The sequence below is a fragment of the Callospermophilus lateralis genome, chromosome 7, assembly GCF_048772815.1.
Source record: "Callospermophilus lateralis isolate mCalLat2 chromosome 7, mCalLat2.hap1, whole genome shotgun sequence".
NCBI classification, from domain to species: domain Eukaryota; kingdom Metazoa; phylum Chordata; class Mammalia; order Rodentia; family Sciuridae; genus Callospermophilus; species Callospermophilus lateralis.
Window position 1 is genome coordinate 5,060,752 of NC_135311.1, and position 15,295 is coordinate 5,076,046.

At 52.1% G+C, this 15,295-nt stretch overlaps 1 protein-coding gene across 3 annotated transcripts; it reads right to left on the bottom strand.

Moving 5' to 3' along the window:
* Positions 1 to 4,992: 4,992 nt before the first annotated feature.
* On the bottom strand, positions 4,993 to 14,745 carry LOC143403729 (peptidoglycan recognition protein 4-like). 3 transcript variants are annotated; one of them, XM_076861886.1, is made up of 8 exons: positions 14,697 to 14,745; positions 13,634 to 13,729; positions 12,789 to 12,996; positions 12,001 to 12,119; positions 10,609 to 10,761; positions 9,823 to 10,021; positions 6,790 to 6,908; positions 4,993 to 5,171 (listed from the first exon to the last, which is right to left on the bottom strand). In XM_076861886.1, exons 1-8 carry the CDS (start codon positions 14,743 to 14,745, stop codon positions 4,993 to 4,995), a joined length of 1,122 nt encoding a protein of 373 aa, XP_076718001.1. The 3 variants fall into 3 exon arrangements, with proteins under 3 accessions (XP_076718001.1, XP_076718000.1, XP_076718002.1); XM_076861885.1 differs by having other exon boundaries at positions 12,789 to 12,990; positions 13,622 to 13,729; XM_076861887.1 differs by lacking the exon at positions 13,634 to 13,729 and having other exon boundaries at positions 12,789 to 12,990.
* Positions 14,746 to 15,295: the final 550 nt, after the last annotated feature.

Sequence of the window (15,295 nt, forward strand, 5' to 3'; positions counted from 1 at the left end):
GCGTGTGTGAGGCCCTGGGAATCGATCCCCAGTACTGATTTCCAACTTGTTGTTTTATAGAATTCACCAGTGAAACTATCTCACCTGAAGATTTTTAGTGTTTTTGTTTCATTATAGGAGGGTATTAATGCTAGATGCCATTTCTTCAATAGTTGTAAGACGATTCATATTTTTATTCATTTGGGGGTCAAACTTTTTGGGGTGCCCTTCTTAAGGAATTTTTCTATTTATCAGAGGTTTTCAGCTCTGTCAGGTAATGCTGTTCATGCTGTCCTCTCACCAGTCTTTAATGATCTTCAGTAAGCGCTCCTCTTCAATTCCCGGCATTAGTTACGTAGGTGTTCTGGTCTGGACATGAGCTGTCCCCCTGAAGCTCCCGTTAATGAGGACTATTCAGAGCTGAAATGATTCGGCTGTGACAGCTTCTAACCAAGCAGACTACCCTAGTCCGAATGAGCTGACTGGGGGTACCTGCAGGCAGGTGGCACGGCTGCAGGAGGAGGCACAAGGGGTGAGCCCTGGAAGGGTGCCCCTTCCTGTGGCCCCTTCCTCTGTCTCTCTCTCTCTGCTTCCTGACCCCACCAGAGCTGAGCAGCTTCCCCCATGGGGCCCTTGGGCCACAACGTACCGCCTTGTCTGATGCCCAGAGCAGTGGAGTCTGCCGTCTGTGGACTGGATCTCTGAAACCATGAGCTGCAGGTGAACTTTTTCTCCTCTAAGTTGTTCTTAGATGGAAAGCCAACTGAACAGTACGCTCATCCTCCACTACCACTCACTCTGAGGGTCCAGAGGCCGTCACAGCGTGCCGCCACGGTGGACGGCTTGAGAGGAGCCCAGAGTGTTCCCACCCCATCAGTTCTGGGTGGCCCTGTCCTTTCTCGGTTACACCTATTGGGAACGCCAAGTAACTCTCTTCTGAGAATAACATGTGGTTTTCTTTTCTATTCCATTAAATTCATTAACCTTTATTATTTCCTTCCTTTCCCTCTCTTTGGATTAATGCTGCTACTTGTTTTCAAGTCTCTTGTGATGAAATCTTCTTACCTCATTAGTTTTAGTTTCTTTTTTTTTCCCAATATTTACATTGAATGAGATAATTCCCTTAGCTGTATTCACAGATGTTTTTGTAGAGTATTTTTATTACCATTCGGCCCCAACAGGACCATGAGCTTTTTATTAACTTTGTCATCCCAAGTATTACCACCCTGTCCAGAAAAGCACACGACAAAAATATTTTGAAAGAATGAAGGAATATATGAATGGGATGAATCATTCTAAAGGCTGAAAACTGTCTTTAATTAGCCCAGAAGGTGGCAGTATAGACGGTTGAGGACTGAGTCCACTTTTCCATCACTAACATTCCCAGATTCCCCGCTGCCTTGATCTTCCTCATATCTCCATATCAAAACCATTATTCCTTCCATCATCGTGCACACAGCTACCAGGGTTTACTTTGTGTGAAGTTCATCATCCGAAAACAACCACCACGAGAACCAGTTCACTTTCAAGGAGTCCATGGCAGCTTGTGGGACACAGGCTCAAAAACAATCGTTACAACAGTAAGGAGAACTATATTATAAGTAAGAGAAATTTTAAGGGGGCATGAAGGGGCCAGGAATGGACTATTAAAGCCAGAATTGAGGCTCTTAAGTGGGCCCACCACCCTATGGCTTCAAGCTTAGCCTCAGCAAAGAGTGAAGTCCTGGGAGATGTGGAAATGTCAGAAGAGACTGGGGATTCAGAGGGGATTTACAGCGTTCTCACCATGAGAGCTGATGTAGTTCCCGTCAGTGATGAGCTCCAGGCCTGGGGACAACTGGATGAAGTCACAGGAAGGCATTTGGAGTTGAAAAGGTTAAAGGAAGGAAAATATGGGGGTGTTCTCAGTGTGGAGGCTGAAGCAGCGGAGAGGGCAGCCGGATGGTCAGGTCCTTGGGTGGACTGAACTAAAGGCAGGACCATGCTCCAAATATGCCTTTAGCTATTCTGAGACCCTCTGATGCCCAAGAGGCCTAGGGGAGTGGGTGGGCAGAGAATGTGGTGGAAAGCATCAGGAAGTTGCAGACAATAATGCGAGATCATGTCATGGCTGCAGGAAGCACCTTGGAAGTGACCTAGGATGGAGGAGGGGGACAAGGAGGCGGCGGTAGGCATTAGGAGCCAGGTTTAAAGTCTGTGCGACTCCCTGCAGACCTCAGGCCCCTCCAGTGAAGGATCAATACATGAACAGAGCAGGGGTTCTTCTGCTGGTGGAGCAACAGGTACCCCTGGATTCAGAAGCATCCTGGGCCCTGGAGGCTCATAATAATACAGTTTCTGAAAACTCTAGTCAGCTCTACAATAGCCCGATCCAAATCTAGAACCCTGCTCTGATTCCCAGGGTCTAGTGAACACTTGCAGCCAGAAGTCTCTGATCCTACAGAGCTGAAGGATAAGACCCTGGGACAACCATCTGTGTATCTGATGTAACAACACCCTACTGCATCCTAGTGTTTAGGGGAGGGTGAAACCATGTTTCCAAGGCCATTGATTGCTATCTAGACAGAGAAAAGTTCCCATCAGGATGTAGAGATGGAAAGAGACACAGATTCACTTTCTCTCCTGGGAAAAGAAGCAAAGTGATGATTAGCTTGTATGCATATAAACCTCTGTTTTGCTTTGCTTCGTTTTATGATTGAATAACCCATCTGAAGAAACTTCAATGGCTCCTACCCGTGACCACGGCACAGCACCAGAAACACAGTCAAGACAGCTGCCTCAATGCATGTTCCAGCAGAGTTGCCCCCGACACACACCTTGACAAACAGGGTCCTGCACAGAGCCTTTGTGTTCCCTGGATTTATGAAACTTATTTTTAGGGGCTGGGGTTGTAGCCCGGTAGTAGAATGTTTGCCTAGAATGAGTGAGGCACTGGGTTTGATCCTCAGCACCACATAAAAATAAATAAGTAAAATAAAGGTATTGTGTCCATCTACAACTAAAAAAAAAATTTTTTTTAATGTATTATTAGAAGACCTAACTTTCTGCCATTTGTTGGATCAATGAGAGTAATTAGGAGAAAATAGCTATCAAAATAGGTCATTCACTCTTTAGCCTCGTAAACATTATAATTATCAATTGAGAGATCCATCATTTACAAAGCGTTTTCACATACATCACTGTGCATACTTAGTGTAGACTGCTGTAAGAGAAATGAGGTCTCCGCTGAGTTCTGTCTGAGTCAGGGGCCTTGGGGTATTGTATTCACTTCTGGTCACAACATTTAAGAAGGATTTTGAAATCTGGGGAGAGCATGCCACAGTATAATTCCCTGAAGATTTGAAGTTAGATATACCTAGATAACAACCCCAAGGCCCCTTGAGGACCCAGCCTTCAACACATGGGCTTTGTGGGAACATTCAGATCCAAACCACAAGAGAGGCTCAGTTTCCTCCCAAACAAGCAAGGAAAGACAGAAATCCTTGATAACAGAAGAGTGGAGACCTGGAAGTCTGGACGGCCCCTGTTTCAGGTCACCAGTTCTGAGACCCTGTCTCTCCCCTTTTGTTCACTTCCTGGTCACATCCTCAGCAGAGGGCAAGGAAGGACAGAAATACCTTCTCCTGCCCTTCACCTGCTCAGGGGAAGGACTGAGGTGGGCAGGACCCTGGGAAGGTTCCCTCCGGAGCCTCATCCCACTGTCAGGTGAGACGAAGAGACAGCATCTCTGTGGCTACTCTGCCTGGGGAAACAGGAGCACAATGCTCACACTCCTGCACAGACGGCCTGAGGGCTAACGGCAGACAGGGAGACCGAGGTCAAGTGAGGTCCTCTGAGCACTTAGAAAAGCACAAGATATTTGCTTTAAAATTATGAGAGCTCTGACATTTATTTCTGTTATAAGAGCGACAGAAACACAAGAAAACAAGACAAAATATGAAGACCTAAAAATATTTTAGACAAACCACAAATTTTATTCCTTTTATTCGTGTGCACTATATTTTCTTTTTTTTTTTTTAACTATATTTTCTTCATATTGTTCCCCACCCCCTCCTTTTTTTGCAGGTCAAGAGAGAGAAAATGTTTCATGTGCTTCCAATAAATAAGATGAAGAGTCCAGGGAGCGCTGAGAGCGCCAGGGCTCTGGGTTCTCACTCTGCCCAGCACCCAGCGGGGCCAGCCAGGCACAGGCAGGCCGCAGGCCCTGGGGACAGTGTGTGGACACAGCTCCTCTCGGCCTGTGAAGGAGCACACAGTCCCTTCCCTCAGGGTGCTTTGGAGAGACAGGGACATGGGACTCTAAAGACATAGCACTCAGTACAGAAAAGCCCCCAGAGCCAGCTTGGAGCCTCAGACTAAGAGAGAATACTGGTGGGCTGGGGCACAATCCCAGGGGGCTTCCCAAAGAGGAGATGATGGAGCAAATTGGCCAGGTGACCAGGAACCCGTCCACTCTTTCATCCATTTCTTCAAGAAACACCTAAGGCATCTACTGAATTCCAGACGTGGGTAAGGAACTGACACAAGACGAAGGGACAATAAATCTCAGCTCCTTCCCTTGGAGAAACTCATGGTCTGGGAGAGAGAACAGAAACCACTCTAATAATGACAGCCCTTCAGTAACGGCTGCACCCGAGTCTGTACAAGTCAACGTGTGAGCAGAGGGAAGGAGTGGGCACACGGGCCTGGCGATGGGTGAGGGCCGGCAGCTTCCAGGCAGACCTCAGGGGAAGGCACACCAGGCAGAGGGACCAGCCCATCAACTCTCCTGGCTGAGCAGGTGGTGCCCAGGGGCGAAGAAGGTGAAGAGAGGGGAAGCGGGGCCCAGACGCGGAGCACCATGAGGGCCCAACCTACAGGATGCTGCAGGACGGTAGTAGGAGAGGACTGTATCACCCCAACCCGCGAAAGGGACGCAAGGTGGGACTTGCAGGGGAGGGGGACACAGATGGGTGGGAGGTGGGGACAGAGTCCCAGCAGCAGGTTGAGCAGCCTCAGGGGCTGGGGTCTCCCTCAGTGTTTGAAGTGAGGCCAAGTCTTGATTATGTTGTACAAAGCCTGTCCCGGGGACAGAGTATTGGCCACATCACTGTGGCCTACCAGCAGGTAGTTGGGGGCCAGGTACCCCTTGACCACGGCACACTGGATCAGGTCCTTGGCCACCTCCAGCGCAGAGGCATTGGGCGCAGTACCTGCAAAACACAGCGGTCTGTTGGTCATAGGAATTCCAGGGTGCCCCACCCAGGGCAGGACACACCCCTAGAACCATCCACCACCAGCAAGCTAGTACAGGCCCCTGCTGTCAACTGTCACAGAAACAAAAGGAGACAGAAGCAAGGGGCAGGGGCAGAAGCCCCTTGTCCCAGCTGCCAGCTTTATTTGTATCAATAGGTTGCACAAGGTCCCTGGCATCAGGAGTACACATTGTTCACTGCGTCACTGGGCAGGTTACAGAGTTAGCAACATTGTGCAGCTTCTTCCTCAGTTACATACTACAGTCGCAATGTGCAATGTGAGGAGCTTTGTGCCGCTCTCAAGAAAGTCCATTGTTTAAAGTTACTGTTCTGTGGACAGGTTCAGGCACAGCGCCGCGGAGCTTGGTGAAACAGTGTGGTTGTCTAACAAGAGAGTTCCTTTATTCCCAGGAGCTCAGTGTCTGAGACCAAGGTCGAGGCTGATAAGACTCTAAGTCAGAGCCTCCCCATGCAGGGCATTGCCACAGCAGCCAGGGTTCCCTAGCCCAGGCATTCTGTGCCTTGGCACAGAAACTTCCCCAGCCACCAACCATGACACAGAAGCTATCAGGGACCCCAATCCTGAACACAGAACCCTTACAGTCAGCCACTCAATGGGGGACAGAGAGAAAACCAGGTCTAGACTTCAGTGCCTCAGGGCCAAAGTTTTCCCAAATCAAAAGGGCTGAGTCTGGGGTAAGAAACTCATTCTTCTGAGAACATGCAAAGCCTTTTTCCACTGCAAAAGCTTATCTTATGGGGAAAGTTTACCTCCCCCAGGGAAGACGTGGCAAGGTCGAGACAGTTTGGTTGTCAAAATTAAGAAAGGGAAGATACTGTTATCCTCCATTTGATAGAAGCCAAGAATACTGCTAAGCATCCTAAGGCCCAGGACCTGTAGGGCCCAGGATAGCGCCACAACAGAAAATTATCTGACGTGAGACGTCAGTAGCACCAAGGCCAGGAAACTGTGTTTTACCCAGAGATTTGTCCTCCTTCTTCACCTGTCCTGACCTCATGTCAGCCCCATTTCCAGGCACAGTCCTGGGTCACTCCTGCCCCCATTTCTGTGTCACCCTGAACCAGCCCCAGTGACACAGCCGCCCCTCTCCAGGGATTCAACAAAAAGCCCCTGAATATTGAAAAGAAAAAAAAAAAAAAAAAAACACTCTAGTCAAGGGCTCTGGTCCGTGACGATATTCACTGTATCCAGCGTGCAGTCCCAATGCAGAGTCAGGGTTCATCCATGTTGGTGTGACATAGAGGTGAAGGGGTGCCACTTGCTGCCATGGCAACCAAGAGATGGTGTGTCTGCTAAGATGAGTAACAGCAGGCACAAAGATGGCTCCATGCGTCCCTTAGGGGCTGGAAGAGAGAGCTCTGGCTGCATGAGCAGGAGGTGAGCTCCATCTGAGGGTCACCCTCTGGCCACACTCAGCTTAGTTAATGTCAGATTTGAAGCTCCACACGTGCAGTCATTTAGACAGTGCCTGAGTCTGATGTCTTTGTCACCCACGTCACACCTTCCCTCTGAGATACCATACGATGACCACCACGGCCCAAAGCATCCACTTACCTGTAAAGGTGCCCATGAAGGAGATGGCCAAGGCAATGTCATTGTAGCCAGGGGTTCGGGAGCCTTGAACATTCCAGCCGACCCCTTCATAAACGGCACCATCCTGGCCCACCAGGAAGCTAGGGGGGACACGAGGGGGTGGAGATCGGCATGAGAGACAGGCCCTCTGGGATTGCTTCTCACCGTCATTCCTAATTCACTCATGTCTCTTCTCAACAGATATTATATTAAATTCTAAGCACTGGGTCACAGAAACACGTCAGACCGAGTCCTTAAGTCAGCTTGGGGTGGGGAGGACCCTGATTTATAGTGTTTGTAGATTTCTGGGGAAGAAAACTCCCACCGTAGCTGATTTTAGGCTACCAGCTATTTAGCAGCTGGCTCAGAAAATTCCTGAATCTCTGACCGTCAGTTCTTCTGAGCTGGCCTGTGCCCATCTGGCTCCAGCACATCACTCCTGGCACGAGGAGCTCACTGTCAATGAGGAAATTGGAAAGACAGCTTTCCGTGCCTGCCTTTCCCCCACCTCACCAATAACACGACTTTCTCCAAGCTGCCCACAGCCTCCTCCCCACTGAGGTCACGCGCCCATCTCTAGGCTTACCCGGCTTGGCCTCTTGGCACACTGGACTCTGTCGACCCCTCTCACCTTCTCCAAACATTCTCTTCCGCGGCTTCCCCCACACCACACTCTCCCAGCTTTCTCCCCTGGCTGCCCCCTCTCTGCCCCTCAGATTCCTGTGGCCTTCCTGAGGGGCTCCTCGGGGTCCTTCTCCCCCAACACGTCCACTTCCTTGGCTCCCTTACCATCCGTGAAAGTCCACAAGTTCATGACTGGACCCACTTCCTCCCGTCTACGCTCCTTCCTGGAATCTCATCTTGGAGAAAGGTGCTGCCACCCACTGCCCACCGGTCATGGGCACAAAAACCGTCCTCAGCTCACCCACTCACTCGACCCACACTTGTGTGCAGTGTCTCCCAGCCACTCCCCTGCCCCTGCCCCAGTCATTCACCATCGCCTCTTCCACTTCTCTCCATGACAGAGGCCATCACCCTAGCTGTGCCGCCAAATCATCTTGCCTGGATGGCTACACGGCCCCCGGACCTGGCAACCTCCAGTTTTACACTCTTCAGATCCACTCCTGGAGCCACAGCTAGAGTGGCCTTTTTAAAACACGTTGCGTGTCGTGTTAAAATCCCGCTTTTGGTCCTTGGCACCAAGTCCAAGCTCCCCAGCTCAAGTCACAAGGTCTCTAGGACATGGCCCCTGTTCCCCCCACACCCCTCTTGAGCATCTCTGTGCTCGTGAGAAACATCTCTCAGCCTCTCAAAGGAACTGTTCTCAGGCTGGACTCCAAGCCTTTCCATAGAAGTCCCTTCCTCTAGCTGAAATGTTCTTCCTCCTCGAATTGGTTCCCCCCGGGTCTTTAGGTCCCAGCTCGTGTGTGACTCCCTCAGGTAACGTGTCCTTCACAGCCACCCCCCCAGCAACCTGAGCCCTCCCTCAGCCGCCTACTGCACCTCACTGAGGCTTAACTTGTTCAGCTCTTTTTCTCCCTCCCTAAAGTACTGGCTCCATAAAGGCAAGAATGTGTCTCTGTTCTGTCCAAACAGCATCCTCAGAGCACAGTCTAGGGCTATCTTGTGTGAAAAGCAAGTGTCTATCCTGACTCCAGGCCCTCCCAAGGTGACAAAATGACAGTCATATAGTATAATAGAAGGGACACAATAAAAAGTCAGAAGTCAAAAGACAGGAAACAGCGTTGAGCAATCTGAGTAGAAAAGGGGAAAGACCTCTCCTTAACCTCCATCATTTCCCTGTCCAGGATTTCCAAGTTTATAGTCAATGTTCAGACATCCAAGGGTCACTAAGGAGAACATCAATCCTCCATGGCAGGACCTAGCAAAGCACTTGGGAGGTCCCGATAAATGATAGATATTGGATAAAACATTATATCCTCTCTTGAAAGGGTTATTACTAAAATGGAAACAGAACAGAGGTTCAGTCAGCCCAGAAGCCCACATGGAGCAGTGGCAAATTCATCTAAGACAGGCCCCGCCCAGGGCTCCACAGGGACACATCCTATGCAAAGGTGCCAGCTTGGGCTACTAACATCCAGCTCCACTTTGCTAAGCTGTGAATGTCCCCAGAAGTGGGGGTTCCCTTTATTAACGTGTACGAATATGTACTGGGCTAGCCGTGGCTTGTCCTGAGACTTAATACTTAATGTGATTGTTTCTGATGGGACGTAGATGGTGTGCAGCCCCCAAATGTCTTATCTGCAAGCTCTGGACGCATCCTCGAGACACCTCTACCTGTTTTGTGGACCATCTGGTTCCCGTGGGCCAGTATTAAGGGACAAGTTTTTAAATTGGCACTCTTTAATGGAAACAACCTGACCCAAACCCGCACGGAACTTTGAGCCCTGTTTGGGCTACACGTGATGAGGAGAAGAAAGGAAGGGACGGGGGGAGGGAGGGAGGGTTGGTCTGGTCTCCCGTTAGGGCAGTGTGTTCCCTAATGAAGACTCCCGGACCTTGGCAGCCCCTCCCTCTCCTTCATACAGGGAAGACTCTCCCGCAGTAGGCCCACAGGCTGGCTGCAGCGGATGGCACTGTAACCTGAGTGGGAACAGCCTCTAGAGGTGGCCACACTGAGGGACGGGGCCTGAGCTGCTGAGCAGAGGGAAGCACTTCCATGAAAAGGTCACCACCTGAGACGGTCTTGTCTAAAGATTCCCCGGCACACAGGTGCCTCCGCGGTGGTATTTCAGCCGTCCCGGCATCCATCATGCCGATATGATACCTTTGAAAGAGGCACGTGCCTTAAGAACATGCCCAGGGCCACGACCACCCCCTTAGATAACTCCTAAATAAGACCCTCCAGGACTGGAGGGGATCCATGAGGCCAGCCTAGAGGGCCTTTCACATGGAGAGAACTCAGGAGATACTACTGCCCTCTCCTTCCCTTCAGAGGCCCAGTTTCTGCCCCCAGAAACCGGAAAAGAAGCCCCCGTGCTGGGGTCCACTTACTTATACCCCACGTCGCAGGCGTGGCGTCTGTCCATGAAGAGGGACTGGAGGTCCCGCACCAGCAGGCGGCACTCGTCAGACTCACCGCAGGTCCTCCCAGCAGTGTGGAGGATGACCACGTACTTAGCAGGAAGGGTCATCTTGGGACAGTAGGTCTCCCTGGCCCCCCAAGCAGACCGAGGGACAATGCTAGGGCAAGCTATGGCAGGGCAAAAACATAATGATGATTAAAGTCTTCCTTTAAAATCCATATAAGTGGTACCCCACGTTTCCTCAGCACCAGTGTTGTGCTACTTGGCTGGGAGGGGTCCAGTGCTGGGGGTGGAACCCAGGCGCACTTCACCACTGAGCTACATCCTTAGCCCTTTTTAGGTTTTAATCTGGAGACAGGGTTTCCCTAAGTTGCTGAGGCTGGCCTCATACTTGCCATCCTCCGGCCTCAGCCTCTCAAATCACTAGAATTATAGGTATGCACCACCTGTATTCAGAAATGTGTTTGTATGTAGGCATATGAACATATAAACAGGTGTTGAACCATCCTATCCCTTTCTGTACTCTTCCCCCACCCCCAGTGCACAGCTATAACACCAGGCATAATGCCCAGGCTCTGCCATTCTAGGAATCTGAGGGGGAAAGAGGTGCCCTGGAGGGTCCCCCTCAAGGTCTACCAGCCCCAAAGTTTCAAGAGGAATCTGAGCAGAGCCTGGTGGGAAGTCACCCCCGGGTGGCATGCGAGTCTAGTGAGGAGCCATCCTGGATGGAGCCCAGAAGGGCCGAAGGTCTCACCGTGCCTCAGCCTTGCCTTTGGGAGAGGAGCCAGGCAGTTCTCGCCTCCCACAAGACGTGGCTGGGTGTACCTAGGTGACAGGTGTCCCCTCTGCACAGCATAGGAGACTAGGTCCTTCATGGCTGACAGGGCGGCAGGGCTGGGGCTGAGGCCTGGAAGAGAGCAATTGTGGGGAATCTCAGTCTGACCTGAGCTTCAGGGGACTGAGTAGAGAAGGGACACCGGCCAAGCCCTGCCCAGCAGGTTCCTCCCCCGGCCTGAGAGGCCAGGGTCTGCCAGGACAGAGTTCTCTGTGGCCCAGGGTGAAGCCCTTCCAGGACCCCTCTGTCGACTCCCTCCATTCAGGAGAGAACGCAGAGACAGCGACCACTCACAGCGCTGGCCAGCTCAGGCCAGGGTCCCCCATCAGTAGGGCCCTGGCAGGCACGAGCCAGACTCTGCCCACATTCGCCCATTTAATCCTCACCACAAACCTCTGAGGCAGAAGCTATTATTAAGCCCATTATTCATGTAGAGGAACTTGAGGCTGTAAAAAGTAACGTGTTCAAAATCCCAAGCCAACAAGAGGCAACAAGTAGTCATCAAAATATATAAAGAAATACATCAACTAATCAATTAGTAAACAAAACTGCTGACCACGGTGAGTCTCTGGCAGGCTGGAAACCCCCCTCCCCGGCGTTGGCCGTGGAGGATACAGACTCACGTGCTGATTCCTCTACTCACAGCTGTGTCGCTGTGGGTTATTTACTTCTCTGAAACTCAGGCTGCACCCTGTGGTAACAGAAACTGTGAAATCCACCTGGACAACCTCAGAGAATATTGATATTCAAGATCTTGGTTAACGGGAAGGGGTGCACAAATTCAGGGAAATAGCCCCGGACAATGTATGTTCCAAGGTCAAGGCCAACGGCATGGCATATGGAACAAGAGACCAGAAGAAAGTGGAGTCAGAGATCGGGGACCTCTGAGTCATTTGTAAACAATGTATGGAAAATCCAGGAGTGAGAGATGGAAGGAGGCGGTGTCAGGCAGGAATCTGGGGGTACAGTCTGCAGCTACAGAAAGTTGACATTAGAGGAAGACGAGATAGTCATTCACCCAGAGGTGACAGAGGAAGTCCGGCTCTTTCCAGAAGAGCAGGGGAACGGCAGAGGGAAAACTCATGAGCGGCTCTTCCTACAAGATGGCTAGAAGAAGAGGGGCTGCCGTGGAGACTGAGAGAAGTCGGAGCAGTTGGAGAAGCGTCCTCACAAAGCCATGACATGGAGGCCAAGGGAGAATGAATTCCGGGTTGGATCTTGGGAGGAGTCTGAGAGGCTGCATGGTGTTGAGACAGGCCGTGTTGAGTGCCAAGGACTCTTTGGAGAGGGCTCGTTGGGGGCGGTCATTACCTTCCTTGGTGCCGAAGAAGGCGACGCCCAGGGAAATGTTGCCGTAGCCTTGGGTGTGCGAGCCTTGGACGTTCCAACCAACACCTTCATACACCCTGCCATCGTCCCCGACCAGGAAGCTGCAGCAAGGGAACAAGGTTGAGCGGCTGACGCGGTGACCCACCCGAGAGAGGAACCACGTACCCAGGCTCCAGATGGACAAGGGCTTGAGCCATGTTCACTAACAGGAGCTCACATGGTTCTTCCCAGACTGTGGAAGACCAGGCCCCTCATCCTAGTCCTTAACATTCTGACCTGCTGCGGCACTCCCTTCCTGCCCATCCCCTGCTCAGACCTGGAGCTGAACATAAATCATCCTGTGCACTCAGAGGAGGAGGGGGCCTCGGTCTTCACAGTAATTAGCATCGACCCAACCACACCACGCTAGCTCAAACATGGCTCTCCTCCCTCCTCCAAAATGCACGGTGCCCGTGTAATCGTCCCCGAGCTATTCACCTGACTTCTCCCTGCAGGGTCACTGTCCTGCATATACCTGGTACCTGAACAAGGACATGCAACGTGGAAGCAGACAGTGCATTCGGAAGTGATCCCAGAAGCCAAAGGGAGGGAGTAAGGAGAGTGAGACCCTGAAACCACAAGCCCTGGACAAAACTTTTCCTCCTCTAAGTTGTTCTTGTGGGGTATTTTGGTGGCAGGAACAAAGAGCTGACTAAAACAGAAGGACCCGGAGAAGCAGCCCCGCAGAGCAGGGTTGGCCCTGTGCCTCGAGACCCGGCCCCGGCTCTTACTTGTAGGCCACGTCACACCAACTGTTGCTGTGGACATGATAGGCCTGCAGTTCCCGCAGCCTCTGACTGCAAACCGCCTGGTCGTGGCACTCCAGCCCAGGGACATGATGTGTGACGAGGACATCCACCGGCATGATCAGTTGAGAGCTGCAGCCAACAGCTTCTGCCCCCCATTCCTTGCGAGAGACCATGGTGAAGACATCTGTGGAAGGAACCGTGGGATGTTACTTGGTGCATCCTGCCCTGTGGTCACCCATTAGCGACCTGGGCTGCATGTGCACGTCTGGGCCGCATCTGCCCCGTGGAGGGGGAAGAGCGTTAGGAGGAAGCCCTCGGCAGACAGGTACACCCTCCCCAGCTCATGCCATCTGCATCCCACCTCTTAGGCAGAGTCTGATGCAGCCAGGAGCCCGGATGCTTTGCTGCCCCAGCCCAGCACATCCTCAACCACAATGAGACACTGTCTCCCAGCTCCTTCCCTGCTCTGCCCAGGCGCCTACTGCAGGAAGCAGCTCTGTCTCACCCACTTTCCCTGGAGGGTCCTGAGCAGCACCAGAGAGGGCTGCATCTCCTCCTTGGCCCTGAGGCTCCCTCTAGGCAGGGGCTGGGTCTCCCACCCCAATCTCCTCCCCGAGGTCAGGGTTTCTATCACCACCTGGCACCAACCCTGTATCCCAAGGACCTAGGGCAATCCGTGAAGTGGCCGGCCAGTGTTACTCTCTACGGGGTTCCATTCGCCCCGTCCCATGTCACGGGGTGTCACGTGGCTGTGCAGACCTGAGAAACATTGCCAGCCACCTGAGAAACCCCAGTCGGTCCCCAAGATGCCTCACCATCAAGACCAAGTTTGCCTCTTTCGATGAGCCGGGAGATGTTGCCAAACAAGGCCTGCAGACCCTCCGACACCTGTGTTGTGTGTGCTTGGTCCCGGGAGGAAACAGCTGCAAAAGAAGGTTCCGTTGTGCATCAAACTACAGATCCCAGGCCTCTCAGTGGCACAGGCTCTGACCAGAAGGAGCCAACCCCTCTCCACGGCCCCTTGGCCTCCCCAAATGCCCAAGCCACCTCCAAGAAATCCCTCTCAACTAACCAGAGGACCACCTCCCACAGCAGAAGGAGGCGTGGCTTTCTCCAACACTCCCTCGAGGTGAAGCCCTGGTGTCGGGAGCCGCTCTGGACAGCGCTGGGTACTCGCCTTTAAGTCCTGAGTGAAGAGATTCTGAGCTGGTTCGGCACCCACTGCAATGCGACTGGACCTCAACTCCCTCAGATAAGAAAGGTGCAGCTCCGGGCCTGGGCGTCACCCAGTGGGGTGGAGTTACACCCCCTGTTTGTTGTAACCCTACCCTTTGCCCTTTTTTGGGTAGAGTGTTCCATGGATTAGCTCCCCCCACTAATAAACCCGGGTTCCAGGCGTGCTCCTCTCTTTCTTGTCCACCTCGCCCCCCCTTGTGGGAGCTGTGGCTGAGGAATGGTCACCAAAGAAATAGGAACTTTCTGTGTCTGTGTCTTTATTTAGTCAGCCCAGATTCACTTAGAGTGACCCTGGTTGATTGAGTCGCATGTCCCCGCACCCCGGCATGAGACTTGATGGTTATGGGCAGGGAGTCAGAAATATCCGCCCATCCTCACGAGTGGCATCTACACACACAAGTCACAAAAACAACTTGGAAATGCATTTGGGCACCTCCAAACCACAAAATCCTCTTCTGTGTGAACTTGAGCTAATGGAAACATGAGAAAGAGCTAACTTCTTTAAAATCATTATCAGAAGCAGAGCAGGGCCTCAAACCGAGGCGGAAAGAGTCCAAGTTCCACGCTCCAAGTATAAAGCCATTCTTTCAACCCAGGGAATTCCTAGTACAAGATGCTCTCAGTCAGTATTCGGTCCAGAGAAAGACAACTTACCGCGGGACTGGAGACCCAGAACCGAGAAGACGAGAAGCCAGGGCAGCATCCTTACAGGGGCCCAGCACTCGGACGGGAACCGTTATGTTTAGCAGCCCTTAGGCAAGCGGCAGTCCTGGGAGAGACAGTTAACGTGACTATGACGCTCACTCCACAGATGGAGCACCCCCAGACGACACCGGACCCCGTCTCACTCCCTGCTGCACTGTGGGCCTCCTGAGGCTCCCGCTTGCCACAGGAAAGGGTCAAGGGTGTTGTCATGGCGACTCAATTTTATCGACTATCCACTGAGTGCAGGGCCTGTTCAGACACTTGCACACGCAGTCTTATTTAATGCTCACCATCTTTGTAAGGTCAACCCCCATTTCTACGGACAAGGGCAACAAGACCCCCAAACGGTCCAACCAAGAAATCCAAACTCTCCTAGATGAGGCCACCGTGAGGACGGCTTTCCAGCTGGGGACGGAACCAAGGAGGGAGATGCAGGAGTGGGGGGAAGGGAGGATCCCAGTTCTAGGGAGAAGAAATCTGACCTTAACTCTCCATATTGGGTGGAGTCCAGCCCCCTCTGCTGGAGGGGGACTCTGAAGAAGAGACAC